The sequence below is a fragment of the Schistocerca serialis genome, chromosome 7 (assembly GCF_023864345.2).
Source record: "Schistocerca serialis cubense isolate TAMUIC-IGC-003099 chromosome 7, iqSchSeri2.2, whole genome shotgun sequence".
In the NCBI taxonomy this organism is placed as follows: domain Eukaryota; kingdom Metazoa; phylum Arthropoda; class Insecta; order Orthoptera; family Acrididae; genus Schistocerca; species Schistocerca serialis.
In genome coordinates, this window is record NC_064644.1 from 180,798,473 (window position 1) to 180,826,445 (window position 27,973).

The window sequence follows — 27,973 nt, forward strand, 5'->3', positions numbered from 1 at the left end:
CTGATGCTGAATAAAGCTAAATATTCAATTGTATTCCTGTCTACTAAATTTCTAATCACCTAAGATGTTCCATATACATCCCGTCAAGTATAGTTCATTGATCCTCACGTCTGCCTACGTGATCAACGCGTGAAATTAATGGCCACACCTCGTGATCAGACTAAGAGTCAAATTGCGTGACTCAGCCGAGTCACCCTTTTTCCATGAGGCCCATAGTTCCGCCTCGTACACAACACTTCCACATCTAAGGTCATCAGTCCCATAGACTTAGAACTACTTAAACCTAACGAACCTAAGGACATCACACACATCCATGCCAGAGGCAGAATTCGAACCTGCGACCGTAGCAGCAGCGCGGTTACGGACTGAAGCGCCTAGAACCGCTCGGCCATCGCGGCCGGCCAGCCTGAATTAAGCATTTGACCTCATGTGCAGGGAAAACATCTACAGCAAGGGAGAAATTGCAAACGATTTCAGGCGCTATTGACGAAAGGCCTCCCGATTAGGCGGAAGAGGCCAAGCCAGCTACGTTTCGTCCCTACTGTGGAACAACGACAAGGAAAGTAGAATGCTTGCTGAAGAGGCATGGACTGAGACCAGTGTTCCGCCGCAACTCCAGGATACAAGATATGTTACACCCCACTAAATTCAACATATGTATTCGAGTTCCTGGCGTGTACGGTGTCCATTGTGAAGATGGCAGCATTTACACACCATGAACTCTACGCACCGTCACTAAGCGTTGTGCAGAGCACACACGACATGTTACCCAAGAGGAACATACAAAGTAGGCCATAGCTGAACATTGTCTAGACAACAGAATTAAAATGCAACTTGAAAAGAAAAGAGATTTATCCTAAACATCATCATCTTGCCATACTGTCACGAAAGGAGCGGCTGAAATTAGAATAAACAGCAACAATTTTAATAGAGACAAGGCGTACAGAGTTGATAGGGCTTGTGAGCGGGCTTCGTTTATCGAGCGAAAGAAAAGACGGAGGCTTTGAAGCTTAGGGGGAAGCAGGAGGGATAGTTTCAAACGTGGCGCCGACCGTTGACGCCACCACCAGTCGGCCGAAGTGGCCGGGCGGTTCTAGGCGCTACAGTCTGGAACCGCGCGACCGCTACGGTCGCAGGTTCGAATCCTGCCTCGGGCATGGATGTGTGTGATGTCCTTAGGTTAGTTAGGTTTAACTGGTTCTAAGTTCTAGGGGACTGATGACCTCAGAAGTTGAGTCCCATAGTGTTCAGAGCCATTTGACGCCACCTGAAGTTACTCGATCCCGCAGTGGGACGGAACTGTTATTAGCTGCCGGATACGAGTCAAGCGCATGAGTCACTTCCATTCCCTCTGAAAAGTTGCAGGTGCTGCTGTTCCACCTATTTGAGCAGAATCGTTACAACCCCGGCCGTCAGTGATTTTAAGTTCTGATGACGATGGCGAAGACAGATATCGAAAGTTCGAGTGTTTTATTCGAAGTGACGCGGCTTGTAAACCTAGAAGATTTTGTTGTTGCGTACCACTGTGAAAGTCTCTGAGGACACAATGTACTTATCACATAGTGTAGGATTACGAGTAACAAATTACTGACAGTAGCAGCTACATTTTAAAAGTCCTTTACAGGAATTGTGTTACAGAATCTGAAATGCAATAGATATTGTCAAGTTGAGCACCTCAGCTGAACTAATACTAATTTTTATGGTTAATGACAATAGCTGCAGCTGTAGTACCACACATTTATTGTGTTACGATTGGTTTTGTTCGTAGAACATCTTCAGCTTGCCGAGTTGTGCCGAAATCATGATGTAAATGGTACTGTTGTCGAATGCAATGTTAAAGACCAAATCCAGAAATAATGATCACAAACATTCCGCCGACTACTTGGCGGAAGTGTGGTGAGCAGACACGGTATGCTGCATTTAGTAGGATACTGATGTTTTCATGACATATTAAATAGAAGCATCTTTTATTTTGCGTTGAACAGTACATAACATAATGTATCACAGCACGTCACTCATTGTGAAGTTAATATTTCTCTCCAGAAGTCCATCCGTTCCTTGAGCATGTCTTGACGTGTCACAAATTCCAGTTTCATATCAAGATAATTGGTAGCACTGGCCGTCAACTCTTCCCAGACCATTGGATTTCCAGAAGGCGCAGGATCCCTGGAAAATAAATTGACAGTCTTGTTATACACTATGCTTATCCGTCTCAATAGAATCTACAATAACGCTTATATTAGTGAACTGCAACATAAAAATTAATTTTTATGCATATGAAAAATGACTCGATTAACTTGGTATGTGAGAAAATTAAATAAGAAAGTCCTATTTTTCACAAATTTGGAAGAAATGACAAAATCTTCCAAAGCTCGCAAGAATGTAAAAACGTTCACACCAAAGGTAATACATGGTTGTCTTTGTCCCTGCTACATGCCAGCCAACGGCCATGCGATCAGTAAGCGTTCTCTGCACATATCAACTAAGTGATGCCTGAGAGGAGGGCGGTGGTAGTGCTCCAGCATTGAGAGGAGAACGCTGGGACAGACACACAGTAAAGTGTCGTATTCATCGGATGAGCAGACCGTCAGAAGTCATTCGATGGTTAAATGTTCGATTTCCTGTTCTTTATAAACTGTTTTAGACTACCAGTTCCACGTTCAGGAGATTCAACCGAGGCCTCGCAAAGTGTCATACGTATGCAAGTACTAAAATTATGCTGCTTGACAAATGTGAAGGCGTCAGAAGAGAAAGAACAAACGAAATGCAATTTTACAGTCTATGAGAACTTTTTTTTGGTCATCAGTCTTCCGACTGGTTGCATGCGGACCTCATCATGCACCCATTGTCCCCAATTACTTGCTGGATGTATTCTAATATCTGTCTTGCTAAACTGCGTTTACTGTCTACAGCTCTCTCTAGTCCTTGGTGGTTATGCCCTGATCTCTTAACACATGTTCTATCATCCTGTCACCTCTTCTTGCCACTGATTTTCATACGTTCCTTTTTTACACCGATTATGCAGAGAACATCCTCAATCCTTATATATTGAAAGGGTCTTTGGTGTTATTGCGATGATTACAATATCGAGTCACATTTAAAAAGAACAGAACAGACAGGGAGCAGTATGTCGTCCTGACCGGGTAACTTCAACAGAAACAAGAGTAACTTTAGGTGTGCCCCAGGGCAGCGTAATAGGTCCTCTGCTTTTTACGATTTACATAAACAATCTGGTTGATGGTATTGACAGCAGCCTTAGACTGTTTGCCGATGATGCTGTATTCCACAGGAAATTAGTATCACAGAAAGTTGTGAACAAATCAATGAGGATCTGCAGAAAATAAATGCGTGGTGTAATGACTGGCAGTTATCTCTCAATATTAGTAAGTGTAACCTACTGCGTATAACAAGGCGAAAATCTCCATTAATGTATGAGTACAAAATAAATGATCAGTCTTTGGAATCGGTAACATCAGTCAAGTATCTGGGTGTAACTATTCGAAATGATCTCAAATGGAATGATCAGATTACACAGGTAACGGGCAAGGCGAACTCTAGACTGCGGTTTATTGGTAGAATCCTGAAGCGATGCAGTCCTTCAACAAAGGAAGTAGCTTACGATACGTTAGTTCGTCCAGTCTTAGAGTGTTGTTCGTCTGTATGGGACCCTTACCAGTTGGGTCTGATTCAAAAAATTGAAAAGGTCCAAAGAAGAGCGGCAAGATTCGTGACTGGTACATTTAGCCATCGCGAGAGCGTTACAAATCTCATAGAAAGTTCGAAGTGGGACACACTTGCAGATAGACGACGCGCTAAACAGAAGGGGCTGCTCACTAAATTCCGAAATCCAATCTTCACCGAAGATGTAGAGCATATATTACTACCACCAACTTTCAAATTGCGTAATGATCATCATTCAAAGATAACGGAAATAAGAGCTCGTACACAGGCGTTCAGACAGTCGTTTTTCCCTCGTACGATCCGCGAGAGGAACAGAGGGGTGGGGCGGAGAGGGGAGGAGGGGGGGGGGGGACATATGGCTTTGGCGCGAATTGTGCCCTCCGCCACACACGGCTTGGTGGCTAGCGGGTTATATATGTAGATGTAGACTGTATGGGCATAACGATGCTCCCTCCATGGTGCAGACGTATGCACTGATTGAGCCGAGAAGGAAGTCATAATACCGTCATATCCTCTTCTGAGGAAACCTCGCCAACAATTGTCTTAACTGCTCGTTTATATCCTGGAGCTTGTCTCTGACCAATGATTCAGAATGTTACAGAATATTTCAGGGATTCAATTAATTATTCTCGGATTGCATGGCCAGATGTGCCCACTGTCACATCCGAATGGCGCACAAATTCGGATAATGCATGAAATGGCCAGCCACGAAATGAAGACCCACCATGAGGCCTCTTTAAAACTCTGTCAGATGTTGATAACGCTGTCTCGTACCGGTACACGGTATCTCTGTTTCCCTCGCAGTGACTATTTAACAACCGACGCCATTCACGCCACTTATATGCCTTACCACGTCTGGTAACAGCACTAAACTCTGCTCTCTGATGGCAGTTCTATCTGTCACAGAGAACTGCCGCTGTTATCATTTACCCAACCGCCATAGGTAAGCATGTATATTAAGTTACATTGACATTTTGAGAGGTTCCATGCCGCCTCTCACTTTATAAGTTTTTTAAATTTTTTATGTCATTTCATGGTGGAAACGGGCTGAATAAGGTTATTCTGATGACAATATTTTTTTACTGATAGCTCAAATTACTTTTCACGTGTTGGGAGCTGTATGTGGTCTTGCTTTTAGTTTTCTCTGTTACTTCCCCGTGTGGCTTGTTGCGAGGCGAGCACTAGAGGACGCGGCACACTGCATTTTCGTGGGGAGTCTGCACTTCCGCGAATATGGAGAGGGTCGTACTCATTGGGCTTGAGCACCTGACGGTGCGACTGACCTCAGTCGAATGTCCACTGTTATGTGGAGGACGAAATATCCTGTGAGCCGTCTGAGTGTCGCCACAGTTTATGTATTTACCGTTCCAGTGCGTCTGGAACGAGGACTGCTGGTGCCAACTGAATGTATTGATTTCATGATTCTGAGAATTCTTGTGGACGGTGCCCTGCCAAATGCGGCTGTCTGGCACCTAATGGCCGGTGGTCTTGGCATGCTGTTTTCACAGCCAGTCAAACGGCAAGTTCAGTGCCCTCAGCTCAATAACAGAGGCATGATTGGTCAACTTAAACTGAGACCAACTGAGCGGTCTTAGGCGCTGCAGTCATGGACTGTGCGGCTGGTCCCGGCGGAGGTTCGCGTCCTCCCTCGGGCATAGGTGTGTGTGTCTGTCCTTAGGATAATTTAGGTTAAGTAGTGTGTAAGCTTAGGGACTGATGACCTTAGCAGTTAAGTCCCATAAGATTTCACACACATCTGAACATTTTTTGATGTCGTAAAGCCTTGTACGAAATTGAAGGGAACGGTCGCTATTGGCGCGTATAATGTTCTGAGATAGTGCGGTGGAATTTTGGAATCAGCGCTGAATGCTGATTCGCGGCTTTTCGAGGGTGCTACTAGGGAATTGAGTAACGTTGGCTTCTCTCTAGCGTTGTACGGGTGCAAGGCCCTCGGGATCTGATCTTCGTCGGAATCGGACTGTGTTGCGACTTGGTCGCACTTTTTCGTAATCGTTGTGGAGCATACTTCGGACATACTCCAGTTTCATTCTACGAATTAAGATCCAGATTCTTACTCTGAGTTTTCGCACTTGTACCGACAGGGCGAGTTTAAGCGGTTTTGCTGGATCTCATCCTGGAGACACATCCTCGTGTATCAATGAATTTCTCTGCTTCGGCCACGCGAGCAGAACTTAGAAGCCTCAGACAGCATTCGAGGCCACGGGTTGAAACAGAGTTTCTGCACAGCAGAAGTCGGCGCCTACGTCGTCAGAACGCTGCCTACCGACGACGTGCTTCTGGTTTCAGGACTGGTACAGTATTTTGCGACTCCGACATTGTAGGACCTATCATGCGCGCTCGCATTGCTACAGTTCCACCCTTTTGTTTTCCATATGTTCGCATTTGAGATCCGGGGAGTAATATTTGACTCATTAGGATCTCCAGTCTTTATCGTCAATCTATTGCATCACAAGAGAGTAGGAGCCCCTTGTTCTCGAGCCAAGTCTTATTCTCATAACAGTTCAGTATACCCTATTGTTTAACCTGTTGTTTGTATCGACAATCAAGTACCTATATGTTCTGATTTACAATAAATCTCATTGTAATACTTAATCCGCATATCATATCGTAATAGATGCAGAATCCCATTTCCTGTCGTTTATTATGATAAAATTCCCTTTTTTTACTGAATAGGTTGCTATTTTTATTAAATTTTTGTGAGTGTGCACTCTTAATTTTGCCAACTAACAGGGTCCACTATCAATTACTTTCGTTACCATTGTGCACATAATTAATTAGGTGGTAGGTAAGGAGGGGGTCGTGTGTATGTCTAGTTCTCATGCAAAATTTGCCAGAATTAAAGAGGTACAAACTCTTCTTCATCCTGGCACCTCGCAATCTGACCTTGTATTCTGGGTGCTCTTGTTTCATGCGGTTTATATCCATTTGTTGGTGATAAATTTCAAGTGTGCCTCATTAACACTCTTTTCAAGCAGTAATTGGCTTCTGAATGTAAGCAAGGACAAATTTTAATGACATACTTACCCGTACTTGGGGAGATTGGTCCACAGTGTTGTCAACTGATTTGACACTTTCCCATCGTTGGAATTAGGGTCTGCGTCTGATTGCGCAAACAAGTAGATTGTTTCACCAGCGTGTACCATACCTGTAAATAGATTAAAGTAGTTGAGGCGCTAGGAAATATGCTATTGATTTATTCTATTAATTTTTTTTCTTTTTCTTTGGCATTGCAAGGAAAAGTGGGGACGATTTGATAGTCGACTGACATTTAAAGGGCAACAATAGTATGCAGCTCTAATTGTTTGAAAAAGGAATACTGAACGCAACTTTTATAAGTTTCACAAACTTCTTTGTAACTACGCTAGGTAGTCCATTCAGTGTAGCATAGAAGCGTGAGTACGAACTGTTTACATATTGTAGAAGCGTCGAGACTAATTTCTCAATCTATCTGGGAGGGCGGTAACATTAAGAATGCGATGGGAATTCCACAGCTAAATACGGTGGAGAGAGCGGATTAATTGAAAGAGTATACTGAAGACCACTAGGGGGTGGAGATGTCTGATGACGTGATAAATGAAGAAATGGGAGCCGATGTAGAAGAGATAGGGGATCCAGTAGTAGAAGCAGAATTTAAAAGAAATTTGGAAGACTTAAGATCAAGTAAGATAACATTCCATTAGTATCTGTAAAATGATTGGAGAAGTGGCAACAAAACGACTATTCACGTTGCTGTGTAGAATGTATGAGATCGGCGATATAACATCAAACTTTCGGAAAAACATCATCCACATAGTTCCGAAGTTAGCGAGAGTCAACAAGTACGAGAATTATCACACACTCAACTCAATAGCTCCTGAAACTAGAAGTAAATAACAGCAAAATATTGCATTTAGATTGGAACGCCTACTGATAAGGTAGGATGGATACAAGTGGCGACGGCGCATTTATTGTCATGAAAAGATTCAGTAATCTTTAATGAGAAACATACAGAATCAGAATGCTGTGTAATCTCGGATGACGGACCGACGCCATCTGTCCAGACATTCTGGCCATAACGGCTCTGAAACAGAGGACGACAGAAAAAGCCGAGATATGTCTTTCTCGAAACAGGTTTCACAGGGGAGGATCGCACTGTAGTTCCTTCTTTAAGCTGTCGGACGAACAAAAAATGACTGATATCGAAATAGGTGACACAGGGATAGAAATGCAACTGTAATCGTATCAACAGAGTTCGATTCTACACAGAGTATGCGAAAAAGCTTGCCTCTCTGCTAGAATCTGCGTACCGCAGATGTTTACAGGAGCGAAGCTTTCATAATGTTTGAAAAAAAAAAGAAAGAAAGAAAACACAGGTCATTCTCGTTTTCAAGAAAGATCGTCGAAAGACAGTCCTATATCTCTGACGTTCGTCTGTAGTAAAATCTTGAAATATCTTTTACGTCTCGTATTATGACATTTCTGGAGACCGGAAATCTCCTCTGATGCCATCAACATGGGTTCCGAAAACAATGATCGTTTGAAACTCAGTTCGCTCTTTTCATACACGAGACCCAGAAAGGGGTATATACAGGCACGGTACATGTCGTGTTGCTTGATTTCCAGAAGGCGTTCGATACAGTTCCGCACAGCCACCAAATGAACAAAATACTACTGTACTAAATAACACACCAATAGTGTGGCTGGACTGAAGAACTTCTAGAAAACAGAACGCAGTAACTCATTGTAAACGGAGAGAAGTGTGATGTACTGATATACCGCACAAGAAGAATTTGCGAAACAGAGCGGTGAATATAGTTGTCGTGTATGGAGAGACTGTAAATCAAGACAGAAGATTAGTTTTCTTTGACTTCAGTTCATAGGGCATTATTTCGTTTGTGTTCATGGAACTGTAGTCAACGTTGGACAGATAAGCTAAACCTGCATTATACAGTTACTGTAACCATCGTGACCAAAGTTGTGTAACATATTACTATTCACTACTCTGTGTTACTTTTATTACATGTGTGTGTGTATGTGTGTGTGTGTGTGTATGTGTGTGTGTGCTGCCCTTGAGGCTTTTTGTGTGTGGACGATGTTCATATATACGGAGATTTCTCAACACTAGAAAATTGTGGCGAAACGCCGGAAGACCTGCAAAGAATCGATGCTTGTTGAAGTGGCAACTGACTTACAGTGTAAGCAAATATAGCACATTGCGAATACATAGACAGAAACATCCTTCGTTGTATGGTCAGACGATTGAAGAACCATCACTGGAACCAGTTACTCCCATAAAATACCTTTGAGTATGCGTACAGAGTGATTTGTAATGTGACGGCCATATAACATTATTCGCTACGAAGGCAGATGACAGACAGAGTCATTGGAAGAATCCTCAGGAATTGTAGTCCATCAACATAGAAAATAGCTTACGAAACACTCGTCCGGCCAGTATTTGAATATTGCTCATCAGTCTGGGATAGGACTGATTCAGGAAATAGGGAAGACCCAAAGAAGAGCATCACGTTTCTTTACAATTTCATTTTGTAAGTACGAAAGTAAAACGGATATGGCAGACGCTGCAACAAAGGCGTTCTGTACCAGGGTATGGTCTACGGTTGAAGTCCCGAGAGCGTTCGTTTCTAGTACAGTTGGCCAACATATTGCCTCTTCCTACATATGTCTCGTGAAAAGATAAAATTAGAGAGATTTGAGCCCACGTGGAGGCTTATAAGCAACTGTTCTTCCCGCAAACAATACGCGACTGGTGCAGAGAAAGGAGGGAGTGACACCGAGACACAAAATACCCTACGCCACACACTGTAAGGTGGCTTGCTGAATATAAATGTAGATGAAGAAGAATGTATACTCTGACGGAGGTTATTTAGTGGTACCCTTAGATGGCTACTTTAACTTGCGACTCCTTAAATTAGACTCACACCTTCTCGACTTAAACTGTCCAAACTGCCTTAAACCTGTCCAATTATAGCTCACTTTCTCCTGGTTCAGATATTATCATTTCTCAAAACTAGCCTGCGTAAACGCAGAATTATTGTAAAACTGGTTTACAAAACACTTTCTTCCGCGTAAAGGTGAGAGAAGTACTTTGTTTATGTAATGATGAACATATACCTGATTACCTTTTCCTGAGCTCTTAGAAACAGCCGAAGTGAAAAGTATTGCTTTGTTGTTTCTTCTTCCAAAAACTACGAACTATTCGCAGCCATTTCATTCAGCGTCCTTCAAATCAAAAACCCTTATTGTTACCTAACTCAGAGAGAATTGATGAAAGGTTACCCGGAGAAGGAAGCTAGGACGTTTGCATTTTAGTGAACTTTTAACAGAGTACTAGGGGAAGTCAGCGAATCTGAGATTAGTATGTGTTTATTCTGTCAGAAAGTGCCATGCTTTTAGTTAGATAATACATTTGAGATAAATCACTTGTCTCACTGGGTTCAGATGTGATAACGCAAGCACTAGTAACGTATTTTCTTAACTGTATTGAGATTGATAAAGGACACACTAATAGCATATTTTCACCCTGACGTTATCTAGATATTATCATACGTGAACAATTTATTTTTTTGAATTTTGGGCGAAAGTATTGTGAAGCAATCATCTTTATACGGAATATTACTGACCATTGTGCTGTTACGGTTTGGGTAGTGAATTTTATCATTTTCCTGATTTTCTGCTGCCTGTTGTCGATTAAAGAAAGGAAGATGTTCTTCCTTCGTAACCACAGCTCGTAAGCTACACCGTTCTACTGACTTACGCGAAGCTTACACATATAAATTATAACACCTGTATCGTATGGTTATTGGCTGACTGATGTAGGTTAAATCTGAGATGCCTTCATTTATGAGTGATGAAGAAGCAATGTAATAAACCATATTACTAGACATGTACGAGAAATTTATTAACGTAGTGGTGTTAACAAATAAACAAACAACATCTTCTGTTATTGAATTTTACACAACAAAGAAATTAAGAGGGCATACAAGACTACACTCTGTGAAATAAAAGTTTAGTGGATACACTAAGAATTATTAGATAATTTCATGAACGTTATTAACATTATATTTAAATTTACGATCACTCTTTACAGGGACATTTATTTTTAGTCAAAAGCAATGCTTAATGGCGAACGCTTACCGTAATTCGTGGAACCGGTGCCATTGTAGTCGAAGTAATAGAAGTAAACAGGTATACTGCTGGAGTTCGCCACCGCCCTAGCGAACGAGTCCGCTGGATGAATGAAGTACATGTCGGATAACAGCTGCAAATAGTTAATTTGTAAGAATAGACATTTAACCTGTAGAAATACACTCCTGGAAATGGAAAAAAGAACACATTGACACCGGTGTGACAGACCCACCATACTTGCTCCGGACACTGCGGGAGGGCTGTACAAGCAATGATCACACGCACGGCACAGCGGACACACCAGGAACCGCGGTGTTGGCCGTCGAATGGCGCTAGCTGCGCAGCATTTGTGCACCGCCGCCGTCAGTGTCAGCCAGTTTGCCGTGGCATACGGAGCTCCATCGCAGTCTTTAACACTGGTAGCACGCCGCGACAGCGTGGACGTGAACCGTATGTGCAGTTGACGGACTTTGAGCGAGGGCGTATAGTGGGCATGCGGGAGGCCGGGTGGACGTACCGCCGAATTGCTCAACACGTGGGGCGTGAGGTCTCCACAGTACATCGATGTTGTCGCCAGTGGTCGGCGGAAGGTGCACGTGCCCGTCGACCTGGGACCGGACCGCAGCGACGCACGGATGCACGCCAAGACCGTAGGATCCTACGCAGTGCCGTAGGGGACCGCACCGCCACTTCCCAGCAAATTAGGGACACTGTTGCTCCTGGGGTATCGGCGAGGACCATTCGCAACCGTCTCCATGAAGTTGGGCTACGGTCCCGCACACCGTTAGGCCGTCTTCCGCTCACGCCCCAACATCGTGCAGCCCGCCTCCAGTGGTGTCGCGACAGGCGTGAATGGAGGGACGAATGGAGACGTGTCGTCTTCAGCGATGAGAGTCGCTTCTGCCTTGGTGCCAATGATGGTCGTATGCGTGTTTGGCGCCGTGCAGGTGAGCGCCACAATCAGGACTGCATACGACCGAGGCACACAGGGCTAACACCCGGCGTCATGGTGTGGGGAGCGATCTCCTACACTGGCCGTACACCACTGGTGATCGTCGAGGGGACACTGAATAGTGCACGGTACATCCAAACCGTCATCGAACCCATCGTTCTACCATTCCTAGACCGGCAAGGGAACTTGCTGTTCCAACAGGACAATGCACGTCCGCATGTATCCCGTGCCACCCAACGTGCTCTAGAAGGTGTAACTCAACTACCCTGGCCAGCAAGATCTCCGGATGTGTCCCCTATTGAGCATGTTTGGGACTGGATGAAGCGTCGTCTCACGCGGTCTGCACGTCCAGCACGAACGCTGGTCCAACTGAGGCGCCAGGTGGAAATGGCATGGCAAGCCGTTCCACGGGACTACATCCAGCATCTCTACGATCGTCTCCATGGGAGAATAGCAGCCTGCATTGCTGCGAAAGGTGGATATACACTGTACTAGTGCCGACATTGTGCATGCTCTGTTGCCTGTGTCTATGTGCCTGTGGTTCTGTCAGTGTGATCATGTGATGTATCTGACCCCAGGAATGTGTCAATAAAGTTTCCCCTTCCTGGGACAATGAATTCACGGTGTTCTTATTTCAATTTGCAGGAGTGTATTTAGAGACGCCAGTCAAGTTTATCATACAGAACAGCGCTTCAGCGGACTAACCTTGTCATGTCTCCCAACTAATTCATAAAATTTTGCCATGTGTATTCATTTGTGACAGCAGGATTACAGAAACAACGGTTTTCCGATTGCAATTGTGTGATTTCCATGATGGTAGTAGTGACGGAATTGATGCGATTCTGAAGTCTGTGATGACTGTGAGGGACGTTCCTCCGATTACTCGACGCGAAATATGGCGAATCCTCAAACGTGTGCTACGATGATAGGCAACTTCTTTGCCTAATAAATGGACCACCAAAAACCATAACGTAGGCTAGTAACTACTAAAATGGTGGCGGCTTTTGAGAGATCCAATCATTCTTCACCAAAATCCTGTACTGCTGTTTGTTGTGTTACGATTGCATAGGTAATGAGAACATAGAGAAGAAAATCCTGGTAGCACATTGCTGTGCTGTCGGAGTTCGGTAAACGATATTCGTACTTATATTGAAATATCGATCACCTGTCTGTATCAACGACTCTTCAGCGTATGAAAATATCATTCGCAAGAAAACTTTTGTTCCATCAAGAAAAGCGTTAAAGACTACACAAAGAGATTATTCCTCGTCACAATCAGACGCTTTCAAAGTTCTAACTTCCCAGGAAGTGAATGTTCTGGTATAAAACGTGACTGGTTAGGATTGATGACTTTAGCAGGACGCAGCATTATTTATTTTCCTAAAAACCTCAAACACGAAAACTCTGAGAGTTCACAAAACATTGGGTGTTAGGCAGTCACGAGTATTTTAAGCGTCTAGTAACAAAAGACTTTTAGACATCTAAGTAACAGTAACTCGTGTAGGAAGTTTCTCTCACACACCGCCTTTTCTGTAATACCTAACATTAAAAATTATGGATTAAAGAAAGCAGGAACGTTGTTCTACACAGGAATATTGTTCTACACTCCTACTACGATACTCCTTCACTACAACAGAATTAAAGAGGAAGATTACGACACATGAGTCGCCAACCGCGACACAGAGTACGCGAAGGAACTTGCCCCCCTTCTTGCAGCGGTGTACCGTAGGTCTCTAGAAGAGCGTAGCGTTCCAAACGATTGGAAAAGGGCACAGGTCATCCCCGTTTTCAAGAAGGGACGTCGAACAGATGTGCAGAACTATAGACCTATATCTCTAACGTCGATCAGTTGTAGAATTTTGGAACACGTATTATGTTTGAGTATAATGACTTTTCTGGAGACTAGAAATCTACTCTGTAGGAATCAGCATGGATTTCGAAAAAGACGGTCGTGTGAAACCCAACTCGCGCTATTCGTCCACGAGACTCAGAGGGCCATAGACACGAGTTCACAGGTAGATGCCGTGTTTCTTGACTTCCGAAAGGCGTTCGATACAGTTCCCCACAGTCGTTTAATGAACAAAGTAAGAGCATATGGACTATCAGACCAATTGTGTGATTGGATTGAAGAGTTCCTAGATAACAGAACGCAGCATGTCATTCTCAATGGAGAGAGGTCTTCCGAAGTAAGAGTGATTTCGGGTGTGCCGCAGGGGAGTGTCATAGGACCGTTGCTATTCACAATATACATAAATGACCTTGTGGATGACATCGGAAGTTCACTGAGGCTTTTTGCGGATGATGCTGTGGTATATCGAGAGGTTTTAACAATGGAAAATTGTACTGAAATGCAGGAGGATCTGCAGCGAATTGACGCATGGTGCAGGGAATGGCAATTGAATCTCAATGTAGACAAGTGTAATGTGCTGCGAATTCATAGAAAGATAGATCCCTTATCATTTAGCTACAAAATAGCAGGTCATCAACTGGAAGCAGTTAATTTCATAAATTATCTGGGAGTACGCATTAGGAGTGATTTTAAATGGAATGATCATATAAAGTTGATCGTTGGTAAAGCAGATGCCAGACTGAGATTCATTGGAAGAATCCTAAGGAAATGCAATCCGAAAACAAAGGAAGTAGGTTACAGTACGCTTGTTCGCCCACTGCTTGAATACTGCTCAGCAGTGTGGGATCCGTACCAGATAGGGTTGATGGAAGAGATAGAGAAGATCCAACGGAGAGCAGCGCGCTTCGCTACAGTATCATTTAGTAATCGCGAAAGCGTTACGGAGATGATAGATAAACTCCAGTGGAAGACTCTGCAGGAGAGACGCTCAGTAGCTCGGTACGGGCTTTTGTTAAAGTTTCGAGAACATACCTTCACCGAAGAGTCAAGCAGTATATTGCTCCCTCCTACGTACATCTCGCGAAGAAACCATGAGGATAAAATTAGAGAGATTGGAGCCCACACAGAAGCATACCGACAATCCTTCTTTCCACGAACAATACGAGACTGGAATAGAAGGGAGAACCGATAGAGGTACTCACGGTACCCTCCGCCACACACCGTCAGGCGGCTTGCGGAGTATGGATGTAGATGTAGATGTAGATGAACCGCTCCCTGTCCTGTCGCACTTCACTGCAAATGAATGAATAAATTATCATCATGAAACTACAATGACTTGTTTCCCAGACTCCTAAGATCACAACGGAGCAATTATCATTTGTGTCAAAACCGTGCCACTCGATTACGCGTGATGCTTATTGGCGAACCGATCGTGCCATCCAATTCAGCTTTGGAGAATTATAAGGAGCGATCAAAAAGCTTCCATTCGAAGACAGTACAGCACAGAATCGGTATGCTAATCAGGCAAAATCACGGTGGGCAATGAGGCAATTATCCCACCGACGCACCAGGCTGGAGAGACCCGTTTGCTAAAACACAGTGTCCTGCGATGTGAAGAAGTCCATAACTGTCTGCTGCACATCCGCGTCCGACAGGAATGATCGACCCTTCAAGGGCTCTGAGGGCTCGAAGGTGTGATGATAGCATGAGGAGACATCACGACTACAGGGCGGATGCTGGAATGTCTCCCACTTGAGTTGACGTAACTTCTACGTTGCGGCATTTGTGGCACCTGGACGCGAGTTATGGGGAACGCGACCAGCAAAGCGATATGAAATGGAGCGTGAATGTCAGGTCTGCTGTAGGAAAGGCAAATGGTCGACTTCGGGTTATTGTGAGAATTCTAGGAAAGTGTGGTTCATCTGTAAAGGAGATCCATTACAGGACGCTAATGCTACCTATTCTTGACCACAAATTGTTTGGGATCCGTACCAGGTCGGATTAAAGGAAGACATAGAGGCAAGACAGAGGCGGGTTGATAGATTTGTTACTGGTAGCTTGGAACAACACGCAAGTGTGATGGAGCTGCTTCGGGAAGTTAAATGGGAATCCCTGGAGGGAAGGTGGCATTTTTTTAGAGAAACACTATTGAGAAAATATAGAGAACCGGCATCTGAAACTGACAGCAGAGCGATTCTGTTGCCTCTAACATACATTGCCCGTAACGACCCCGAAGATAAGACACAAAAAATTGGGAGTCACACGGAAGCACCTATGGTCTAGGACAGACGGCACAATAGCTAACTGTGTACGGTCAGAGAGCTCCCGCAACGACCGAACACAACGGAAAAAAAAAAAATCGGACACGGTAGCTCTGCGTGCCCGGTCAGAGGGTTAGCTGCCATCTGTAATAAAAAAACTGAGTTAATGGATCAACGGTGATCGAGAACTAGCGTCATGGGACGTCCGCCCCGAACAAATACAAAGAACATTAACGAACAAAAAAAAGGATGGGGTAGCGTCTTTGGTTCATAAGCTAAACGTCTACGGTCCCGGGTTCAAATCCCGCCGCTGCTTAAACTTTGATTAATAATCAACATTGGTGGCCAAAGTCTTCCTGCATAAGAAGTCACCCCTCATGCTGCCAACGGCCTTATCGAAGAGGGCGGAGGAGCGGACAGAGGTTCAGGGAACTCTCTTGTCCTTGGGGTGGGAAACTGCTCCTAAAAGGCGAAAGAATCAGCAATGATCAACGACATGAAGATCCAGAAGGCAATGGAAACCACTGCATTAAAGACACATAACAAGTATCCACAGGACATGTGGCCTGTAATTGAAGAACTGCCATGATGATCTCTCCATTGGCAAAAGATTCCGAAATAGTCCCCCATTCAGATCTTCACGAGGGGACTGCGAGGGGAAGGAGTAGAAGAAAAGGTTACAGGAGAATGTGGGCTTGGGAAAAGGAATGTGAGAGGAGAAAGACTAATTGAGTTTTGTAACAAGTTTCGGCTAGTAATAGCGAATACTCCGTTCAAGAATCACAAGAGAAGGACGTATACTTGGAAAAGGTCGGGTGATACGGGAAGATTTCAGTTAATTTACATCATATCAGACAGAGATTCCGAAATCAGATACTGGATTGTAAGGCGTACCTAGGAGCAGACATAGACTCATACCACAATATAGTAGTGATGAAGATTAGGCTGAAGTTTAAGACAAGAGTCAGGAAGAATCAATACGCAAAGAAGTGGCATACGGAAGTACTAAGGAATGACGAGATATATTTGAAGTTCTCTAAGGCTACAGATACAGCAATGAGGAATAGTTCAGTAGCCAGTACAGTTGAAGAGGAATGGATATCCCTAAAAAGGGCCAAAACAGAAGCTGGGAAGGAAAACGTACAAGGAATGTAGCTGCGCCGAAACCATGGGTAACAGAAGAAATACTTCAATTGATCGACGACAGGAGGAAGTAGAAAAATGTTCCGGGAAACTCAGGAATAGAGAGATTCAAGTCGGTGAGGAATGAAACAAATAGGAAGTGTAGAGAAGCTAAGATGAAATGGCTGCATGAAAAATGTGAAGACATCGAAAAAGAAACGATTGTCGGAAGGACAGACTCAGCATACAGGAAAGTCAAAACAACCTTTGATGACATTAAAATCAAGGGTGATAACATTAAGAGTGCAACGGGAATTCCACTGTTTAATGCAGAGGAGAGAACAGACAGGTGGAAAGAATACATTGAAACCCTCTGTGAGGGGGAAGATTTGTCTGATGTGAAAGAAGAAGAAAGAGGAGTCGATCTAGGAGAGATAGGGGACCGAGTACTAGAATCAGAATTTAACAGAGCTTTGGAGGACTTAACATAAAATAAAGCAGTAGGGATAGATAACATTCCATCAGAATTTCTAAAATCATTGGGGGAAATGGCAACAAAACGACTATTCACGTAGGTGTGTGGAATGTGTGACTCTGGCGACATACCATCTGACTTTCGGAAAAGCATCATCCACACAATTCCGAAGACAGGTAGAGCCGACAAGTGCAAGAATTACCACGCAATCAGCTTAACAGCTCATGCATCCAAGTTGCTAACGAGAATAATATACAAATGAATGGAAAAGAAAATTGAAGATGCGCTAGATGACGATCAATTTGGCTTTAAGAAAGATAATGGCACGAGAAAGGCAATTGTGACGTTAAAAATGGAAGCAAGACTAAAGAAAAATCAAGACACTGTCATAGGATTTGTCGACCTGGAAAAAGTGTTCAACAATGTAAAATGGTGCAAGATGTTCGAAATTATGAGAAAAGTAGGGGTAAGCTATAGGGAGAGACGGGTCATATACAATATGTACAACAGCCAAGAGTGAATAATAAGAGTGGACGATCAAGAACGAAGTGCTCTTATTAAAAAGTGTGTAAGACAAGGATGTAGTCTTTCGCCCATATTGTTCAATCTGTAATCGAGAAAGCAATGATGGAAATAAAAGAAAGGTTCAGGAGTGGAATTAAAACTCAAGGTGAAAGGAAATCAGTGATACGAATCGCTGATGACGTTGCTATCCTGAGTGAAAATGAAGAAGAATTACATGATCTGCTGAACGGAATGAACAGTTTGATGAGTGCAGAATAGTGATTGGGAGTAAATCGAAGAAAGATAAGGTAATGAGAAGTAGTAGAAATGAGAAGAGCGAGAAACTTAACATCAGGATTGATGGTCACGAAGTAGATTCAATTAAGGAATTCTGCTACCTAGGCAGTAAAATAACCAATGATGGACGGAGCGAGGAGGAGATCAAAAGCAGCTAGCAATGGCAAAAAGGGCATTCCGGGCCAAGAGAAGTCTACTAATATCAAATATCAGCCTTAATTTGAGGAAGTAACTTTTGAGAATGTACGTCTGGAATACATCACTGTATGGTAGTGAAACATGGACTGTGGGAAAACCGGAACAGAAGAGAATCAAAGCATTTGAAATATGGTGCTACAGACGAATTTTGAAAATTAGGTCGACTGATAAGGTAAGGAATGAGGATGTTCTGCGCAGAATCGGAGAGGAAAGGAATATGTGGAAAACACCGATATGGAGAAGGGGCAGAATGATAGGACATCTGTTAAGACATGAGGGAATGACTTCCATGGTACTAGAGGGAGCTGTAGAGGGTAGAAACTGTAGAGCAAGACAGAGATTGGAATGCATCCAGGAAATAATTGAGGACGTAGGTTCCAAGTGCTACTCTGAGATGAAGCGGTCAGCACAGGAGAGGAATTCGTGGCGGGCCGCATCAAACCAGTCAGAAGACTTATATATGTATAAAGAACAATGCTCGAGTGTTTGGAATCTGTGCCAGGTCGGATTAAACAAGGACATAGAATCAATTCAGAGGCAGGCTGCTAGATTTGTTGCTGGTAGATTCGAACAACACGCAAGTGTTATGGAGCTACTTCGGGAACTCAAATGGGAATCCCTGAAGTGAAGGCGACATTCTATTGAGAAAATTTAGAGAACGGCCATTTTTAACTGACTACAGAAGGATTCTGTTGCCTCGGACATACATTGCGCGTAATGACCACGAAGATAAGATTGGTTGGTTAGTTGGTTTGGGGAAGGAGACCAGACAGTGTGGTCATCGGTCTCATCGGATTAGGGAAGGATGGGGAAGGAAGTCGGCCGTGCCCTTTCAGAGGAACCATCCCGGCATTTGCCTGGAGCGAAGATAAGACACGAGAAATTAGGGGTCATACGGAGGCACACAGACAGTCGTTTTTCTTTTATTCTATTTGCGTGTGGAACAGGAAAGGAAAAGACTAATAGTGGTAAGGGGTACCTTCGCCACGAGCCTTACGGTAGATTGCGCAGTATCGATGTAGACGTAATGGAGATGTAGCACGGAACCTGGCGCACCATTCCACAACGGTGGTTTTCGACACACGAGCTGTTGTTGTTGTTTTGTTTTAGTGCACAAAAAGGACTAGCGTCATAGGCGCCCATGTCAAAACTGTAGAACTCGAAACCAGAGAGGAGTTAAAAACGACTACACATCTATCCCAATCGACGGAAGACAAAGACAGCTGAAAACAGAGATCTGGAGAAAGGTCTATAAAGTACGCCATATAGAAACGGAGGTCCACAACTAAAAATTAAATTGCTTTCGTCATGTTGCTACGACGGAAAAAAAGTAAAACGCGATCGACAGCCTACCCGTCGTTCGCTGAAACGGCCGATAACTCACACGGCGAACACAAACGAGAACGCAAGCGGTCAAGAGAAGGGCATTCCGTCAGGAAATGGCGGACCGTCAAAAGTTGAGCGCAATGTGTACGAAGTTGCGGGGAAGCACCACTTAACAAATGGCGATGGCTAAATAGGCAGTGTCCAAGCAGCAGCCTAGTTACAGTGATTTCCTCGCGGCTTGAGGTCATAGAGGATGTCGTCCAAGCCTCTGGGAGAGGCTTAATAACCCTGACTCGTCATTCTCCGATGGATGTCTACCAGTGTTTGTCCTTCAGACAGCCAAGGCAAGAATGACAGCATGTTGGTTTTGTTTGGACGCATTTAGTAACAACGTTTCCACAGCTCAAGTTTCTGCAGTTGCCGCACGGACGTCGGAATGACAAGAATGCCTCAATAATGCCTTGCCTACATATCGGTGCTTATACAACCGCATTGGAGTCGCGATACGTTGCATACAGGGTGCAGCAATGCCCTCAAATGGAAACTTTTTGATCCCTCCTTATATAGGAGACCCAGACTGCAACCAACTCGGCACGATATGGCAACTATCCTCTGCCATAAGAGAATGTGTTATAATTACATCAACCACTGCCTGCATCTGATCCATGGAGAAGCCCTCGTCCCCGAAGTAGAATTGCTGCAGCTGTTCCGCCGCACGAGTCCGCTGTTCCTCCGTGGGCAGCGGCAGCTGGGAGCCGATCAGCATCGTGAAGTTCTCCTTCATATCGGCTTCCCCCGCTTCTGTCAGCAATGGAGACACTGGAACACACAAACAGCTCCACGGTAACAGCCAGCTTCTGCGAGAATGACACCGCTACAATTCCAAGTAAGGTGCACCTAGGGCGTTCTGCTGGCTAATGAAACGTACACCACGATTTCACGTCTGTTTTAGGACACGCTAGTATGTAGTACTTATCATCAGCTGACGTTCGCAACAAATCTCTCATCTGCGTACAGGGAGAAGCAGACTCGTTCATTAAAATTCTTATGGTAGGATACGCCTATACTTACACCGTTTAATGTTATGATGACTGAAAAACTTCAATGGTCAGACTTTTAGGTCCATGTTTCTTGGTAATTAATTACACTTCTAGCCATTAAAATGGCAACACCGTGATGATGGCATGCAACGAACGTCAAACTGGCAAGTCGTATATTAGCTGCTTGGGTACGCAAATGGGAAACATTTCACCGCAACTGAATCTAAGGTAAGGTTGCTGACTGGTGCTGTGGCGAAATGGGGACTGACGGCTACTATGTTTAGACTCGTTGCTTGAGGCGAAGACACCCAGGTGTTCAAAAATGGTTCAAATAGCTCTAAGCACTATGGGTCTTAACATCTGAGGTCATCTGTCCCCTAGACTTAACTACATAAACCTAACTAACCAAGGACATCACACACATCCATGCCCCAGGCAGGATTCGAACCTGCAACCGTAGCAGCAGCGCGGTTCCGGACTGAAGCGCCTAGAACCGCTCGGCCACAGCGGCCGGCAAAAAATGTTTGTCAAGGACTTTGGAGGATAGGTTTGTCGATGACTTCTATTGCCCATCATGTAAATGCGTGTGACCTGTAATGACTTCCAACCAAAAGCACAGTTTTTGTTGGAGAGGTCTACTGCATATTGTGCTTAAAAGTGGAGTTTACTCAGATGAAAGTTCTGTACGAAATAAAACAAGGATTCCACTGGACCTCGGGGTCTTCTTCAGTTTCAGCTATTTTAGCTGTTTTTCTGCGCCACTGATACAAATTTCCATATCACTCATCTTTGGAAATCTTACTCCTGGATCATTCTTGTGAATTGGCATTACAAAACTGGGTTTAGGGTTTCTGTTTTGGTTTGCTACATTCAGTTTCTGTTCCCGTGTCATGTATGACTACCTGAACACTTTCTGTGGTGTCAGTAACAGCTTTTGATATAATCTGAATTTGCCAAGATTTGTGAGAGGTGTTTCGGTAATATTCTGCCACGGTAGCCTTTGAAAGGTTCACATACCGACCATTTTACAGCCAAAGGTTTGAAAATAAGAATTACCTCATGCTTTGCTTCACACCTGTTGTGTTGTAGTCACTTTATCTGCGCAGATACTGTGACATAAAGGCCCATGACGAACTGTTCAACTAGGTACATATTCATCCACTTCTTGGTCAACTATTTTTCTATGCTTTGGGCGCGGTTCTTCTACATGCTCCATCCCAGAATTGAATATTTTGAGTTCTTCCTTCAGATAAGACACTATTGTCACTTTATTTCGGTAACTGAACATATAAATCTTAGTATTTGTTATAGTTGTCCTTTGTACTTCATTGAGCACTTCTAATACAATTGCCTTGTGATCAATGTGTACTCCCTAAAAAAGGTAAAGTATGTTTGTTGCTATTACACATTGCATGTTTCCCTTGTGAGTGGCTTTTGGAAATAATTATCGTACGTAATTTTCACAGAAAGCTTTCAGTAATACTTAGCAAAAGTCTAATCACATCGATTACTGACGAAACAGTAATATTCGCAATCTATTATTTGATGATTCATGGGACTTCCAGTAACGTCAGTATAATTGTGAAACATGGGCATGAGTGAGCTGAGGTGGTTCCTGCATCTCACATGTAGCTCCAGTTTATTTATCGGTGAATCTGAGTTTGTGTACTGCGACGATCACAGCAAATGCTGGAACCCGTAGTGACAGCAGCAGTGTGGCAGAATAATAATCGGCCGCCTCGGCAGGGCAGGACGCAAATGCTAACAGACGTTTCTGTTTCTTACACAACGCATAACACGAATGTCTCACAAACACCAACCTTCAAATTCCTTTTCCGAATGAGACGCTAATTTGCAGTAGGTGTTTGGAACACAAATCGAAAAAAGATCTATTACACCGTCGGCACGGATTCAGAAAATATCGTTCTTACGCAACGCAACTAGCTCTTTATTCCCATTAAGTAATGAGTGCTATCGACAACGAATCTCAAATTCATTCCATATTTCTAGATTTCCAGAAGGCGTTTGATACCTTTCCTCAAAAGCGCCTTGTAATCAAATTGCGTCCCTATGGAGTATCGAGTCAGATGTACGATTGGAGCTATTTTCTGTCGAAAAGGTCACAGTTAGCAGTAACTGACGACAAGCCATCGAGTAAAACAAAAGTGATTTCTGGCTTTCCCCAAAGAAGAGTTACAGGGCCTCTGCTGTTCGTAATCTACATAAATAGTTTAAGAGACAATCTGAGAAGCCCTGTTAGATTATTTGCTGGTGATTCTGTCATTTACAGACTTATAAAGTCATCACAAAATAAAAACTAACTGGAAAAAGATTTCGACAGGTTATCTGTGTGGTGCGAATAGTGGCAATGAACACTAAATAATGAAAAGTATGAGATCATTCACATGAGTATTGAAATGAATCCGTTAAATTTCAGTCGTACAACAAATCACACAAATCTAAAGGCTGTCAATACAACTAAATAACTGGAGATAACAATTACGAGCACCGTAAATTCGAACATCCACACAGATAATGTTGTGAGAAAAGCGGACCAAAGATCACGTTTTATTACTTTATTGCACTTACAACATGCAACAAATCAACTAAAGAGACTCCCTGCAGTACTATTGTCCGTCCTCTGCTCGAGTGTTGCTGTGCGGTAATGTCCTTACCAAGTAGGATTGACGGAGAACATCGAAAAACTTCAAAGAAGGGCGGCTCGCGAGATAGAGGAAAGGATGCCACGGGTATGATACTCGAGTTCCAATAGCAGTCATTTAAACAAACGTCGTTTTTCGTTGCGGTGAGATCTTTCCGCAAAAGTCTACACTTTTCTTCTCCGAATGCGAAAATATCTTGTTCACGCACACCTCATAGAGAGAAATGACTATCGTAACAAAATAAAATAAATCAGAGCTTACTCTATATGATTTAAATGTTGGTTTATCTTGTGTGTTGTTCGAGAATGAGACGGTAGAGAAACACTGTGAAAGTGGTTCGATATATCTTTTGCCATGCACTTACGTGTGAAGTGCAGAGTAGTCATGTAGACGTAGTGGATACAGAAATTTGCTGCGTAATTTATTCTTATAGCAAAATGTCGATGGCGTTACTCCTGCCTACTGGAATGTTAATCATTTAAACATCAAAGCAGGTGAAATAGACGTTTGTTGATCGCTTTACTGCAGTGGTGCTACTGTAAAGGCCACATGTAGCGGCGGTACACTACGGTGTGTCGCGCTTAAATTGGTCCTCGCCCGCTACGTCAAACCCATACACTATTTATCACATCACTTTCAGCCACAGTAGAAGCCACAGCTCTCACAGCGTTTCGTGTTCGGTTTGAGATAAAAGAATGGGTTAAATACAGCCCGCAAATGCGCGCATATTTTGCTGTGGGTTAATACTCGAAATTTCGTTTTTACCTACGGAGACAGTGAAGCTTCTCTTAACGATATACGTACTTTTTGAAATGCTATTTGATAGTTCATAAACCGATGACTTCAATAATATGAACGGCGATGCGTTTCAATAGTGGCGTGTGGGCTATCGTTTGGACATTTTAACCCACCTTTCTTCATGGAAGCAGTCAATCACGTTTAAGATTCGATTTTCCTTGACAAGACGCTTAAAGTTGCCTTCAAAACACAGGAAGCAATGTCACGTTTCTAAACGCACAAAATTCAAGTTAGTGGCATGTCACAAAGAAAAATAAAATGTGATTTCTGGCAGATGTACTGCCACTAAAAAGGGATGTTGTAAACCGAAATACACCACAAGAGCGGGATGACGATGGTAGAGCACAAAGGAAGTGATAGAAAATATGTAAGGGAAATGAACGTTTTGTGAAATATACACCGTGTATCTTATTATTTCGTTAAATTCTATATCAGTTCTAGCGACCCAGCAGACGTCAGTGAAAATCAATCACTAGACTACTGTAGGGCATCCGTTAGTGGACGATGACTAAATCCACTTGTCTTACTGCCAAGACGGTATTGACGTACTCATCACGATGACTAAATCTAATGGTCTTACTGCCACGACCCACTGATGAAGAAGATTGAGACAACAGTTTTGGAAGTGAATGTTTTTTTCAATTGCAGTCCGCAATCAACCATAGTATTATTGCGTGTGTACGTGGCATCCCAGCCAGCCGCATCGCCCACGTCCACTGTCATCTGATGAACCCGGTTTATTTATATTCGAGCTAAAGAGCAGTTTCAAACTTCAACGACTAATATGCTTGACGTAATATGAACGAGTGTCTAAGGTTTGTACTAGAATGTGCTGTATTCACACATTCTAAGGCATAGAGAACCTGACCCACATGACGTTGAATTTACCTGCGTACCAAAAAGGACAAATAGAACGATGTTCAAATTGAACCTACAAAAAAAGTTGCAAGTGAGTCACATGATTGAAAGTGACGGAAGTGGAGTCAGATTTTGTTACGTACTGAGGAGTCCGACAATTCCTTCTCCGGAAGTGACGCCCAGTATGATGGGGACCTGGTTGTAGCTGCCGGCTCTGATGATGTCAACTGGAGGCTCGGTGATCACTGCAGAGTCTGATGCTGGCTCCACGACGGGCGCGAAAGCTATCTGCCCTGGGCACCGCTTCTCCTGCACAGTGAAATCAGAGTTAATGATAATACAACATATGTTAGCGATTCGTTCCTCTACACAAGATTGCCTGTGTTAAAATGTAAAGATGAAAGGTAGTACAGAATGGTACAGTACTACGAGAACTAGGTTACAACTTCTTTGCGTGAAGCAAGCTTGGAGAAGAGAGAAAGCTGCGTGGCAGACAGTGATGTTCTGGACGCTCCCCCACCCCCATTACCGCCATTGTGTAGTGGGAAGGACAGCGTGGTAGCGTATAGTTGGTCTGCAGGGTCAGTGGCAATATACAACGGTGAGGACAAAAAGATATATGGCGCAACATGACGTAGAGTTGTCAGATGCTGGAATAACGAAGCACAGAATGAAAAATGCCCCTATCGTAGCACAAAAAAAAAAAAACGATTAAGTCGTGGGCAGAGTTAGGGATGTACAAGAAGGGAACTAGCTTTTGGACATATCTGGCAGCTTTGGAGACATTTAAATCAAAACATCTTGACAGATATGCACTTTTTTTACCTCTTAGTATTAACATCGTCGTCATGTAATGTAATGCACCATGTCCATTACACGTGATGTTACGTCATCTGACATGGCACATGCTATCATGTCATCCATCATGGCATTTGTCATGTCGTGCTAGATGGCATATGGTCTCATTAAAGTTTAGGATGCATGCGTCCCCACTCTGGGATACTTCATATTACAGAAGGACACCCTCTTCCAAATACTTCCAAATACTTCCTATGTGTCACACCGCTCATCATATATGTAATAGGGGGTGAATACAGGGGAGAAATGGTCCCGTCGGGGAAAAAAATCAACTCCCCCCACATATAAATCAAAAATTGTTTTAGCTTCCCACCAGGAACAAATCCAGCCTCAGAAATTTTATTCCCCTAGAAAAAAATTTAAGGTAACATTTTATGCACTTCCGCCACATGATGTTATGTATTCTTTACTATGGCTGACGAATCTTCTGAATTTCTGGGCACAGGATCAGAGACTGTAGCCTATAAACTGCAAGATTCAGGTGTACTAAAACGGTGCAGCTCAGAGAGTTCACTGTCTTGGGGAAATATAAGGTTAACTCGTAAAAAAGTGTGAATACGTCAAGGTTTTTCAAACTGGTTCCCAACTCTCAATCTACCATAATTCTGACATTAGCCCTCCATAGCTTGCAATCGATGTAGACTTTTGTTGATTCTGGCGATGACTGACTCGCTATAGGTTTTTTATTGTCTTTCGAACTTTGTGCCAATGGTTAAGGCTTTAACAAAACAACAGGACGACCGTTGATTACATGTATTTCTCTACCTTCTTACAGGATTCGTACCGATTCGCACAAGTTTGAAACATTGAAGTGACGTGCTTCAAACACCTCTCAGAAAAACCTGTTGGCGTGCGTAAAAAAAATAACAAAAAATGTATTTTTTGCACTTAAAATCCGAATGAAACTAGAATTTTGAAACAGAGTTTTCAGTTTTATCCCACTAATACGTTTTCATTTGTTTCATTCACTTCTAACCGATTCCACACATTCAATTCACATGAGAACTAATCTTGTGTGCTATGTTTAGCTCGAATTTAAACCATTGTATCTCGACAACGGGTAAATATTATTAGACAAAAAGTTTCGTTTTGACTTTCTTCATTTATCTACTTTAGTGCAAAGTTTGAACCGATTCGTACATGTTCAAAATATATAAGTGGCGCCCTTGAAAAGCTACCGAGAAGAAGAGGGCTACATCTAGCTCTACATTTAATCATTGTTTCTCGACAGCAGATAACAATTGTTGGAAGATAAAAATTCGTTTTCACTTGATAATTTGAACCGATTCGTGTAAGTTTGATGTGTAGAGATGGCGCACTACATAAACCTCCAATAAAACATGTTTGTTTGAATGTTTCTGCACGTAAAATCCGTACCTTACACAGACAAATGGAGCCATTAGCTGAGCATTAATTTTAGTCCAATTAAAATCTTTTACAATAGGAATTGATTGATTCGTACAATTTGCCTGTATCGATATTTCAGGTCTAATTAGGTGATGAAATTACACAGAAAATATGTTATGCACTAACAACTGGAGCACTTACGAAATCAGAGAGAGCGATATTGGAGTCACCGGCGATGTCTGTGTAGTTGGCGGCGCGAAGGAAGGCAGCCAGCCGCGCGTCGTCGTCGTCAGTGTGGTTATCGCTCTGCGCCTGGAAGCCGAGCGCCTCCGCCATCCGGTACGCCCTCTCGCGGGGTTTCTCTGTCAGTGCCCAGGGGGTCGTCGCTACTCCACTCTCCATGATCACACCGCTGAAGAGACCTGCCGAGAAAGTTAACCTTTAACATTAGAGCTAAACCGCTCCCACAATGTCCGAATTCCGAATAAAATTATTTATCTACAGTGATATACTGATTGTATAGCACATTCGTAAAAAGAAAATAAAGTGTCAAGCCATTATTTTGACACACATTACGACATTTCGTGAACGACACTCT

The 27,973-nt window shown here is 43.3% G+C and overlaps 1 protein-coding gene across 1 annotated transcript in view; it reads right to left on the reverse strand.

The window, feature by feature from the left end:
- Window positions 1-2,015: 2,015 nt before the first annotated feature.
- Window positions 2,016-27,973, reverse strand: part of LOC126412954 (cholinesterase 1-like) — a gene marked incomplete at its 5' end in the record, with an annotated part of 37,396 nt that continues 11,438 nt past the window's right edge. Inside the window, 6 exons of the mRNA XM_050082846.1 lie at window positions 2,016-2,166; window positions 6,727-6,847; window positions 10,837-10,960; window positions 20,452-20,630; window positions 25,314-25,479; window positions 27,577-27,797. Coding sequence (XP_049938803.1) covers window positions 2,016-2,166; window positions 6,727-6,847; window positions 10,837-10,960; window positions 20,452-20,630; window positions 25,314-25,479; window positions 27,577-27,797 — 962 coding nt within the window. The remainder of the gene's footprint in view (window positions 2,167-6,726; window positions 6,848-10,836; window positions 10,961-20,451; window positions 20,631-25,313; window positions 25,480-27,576; window positions 27,798-27,973) is intronic.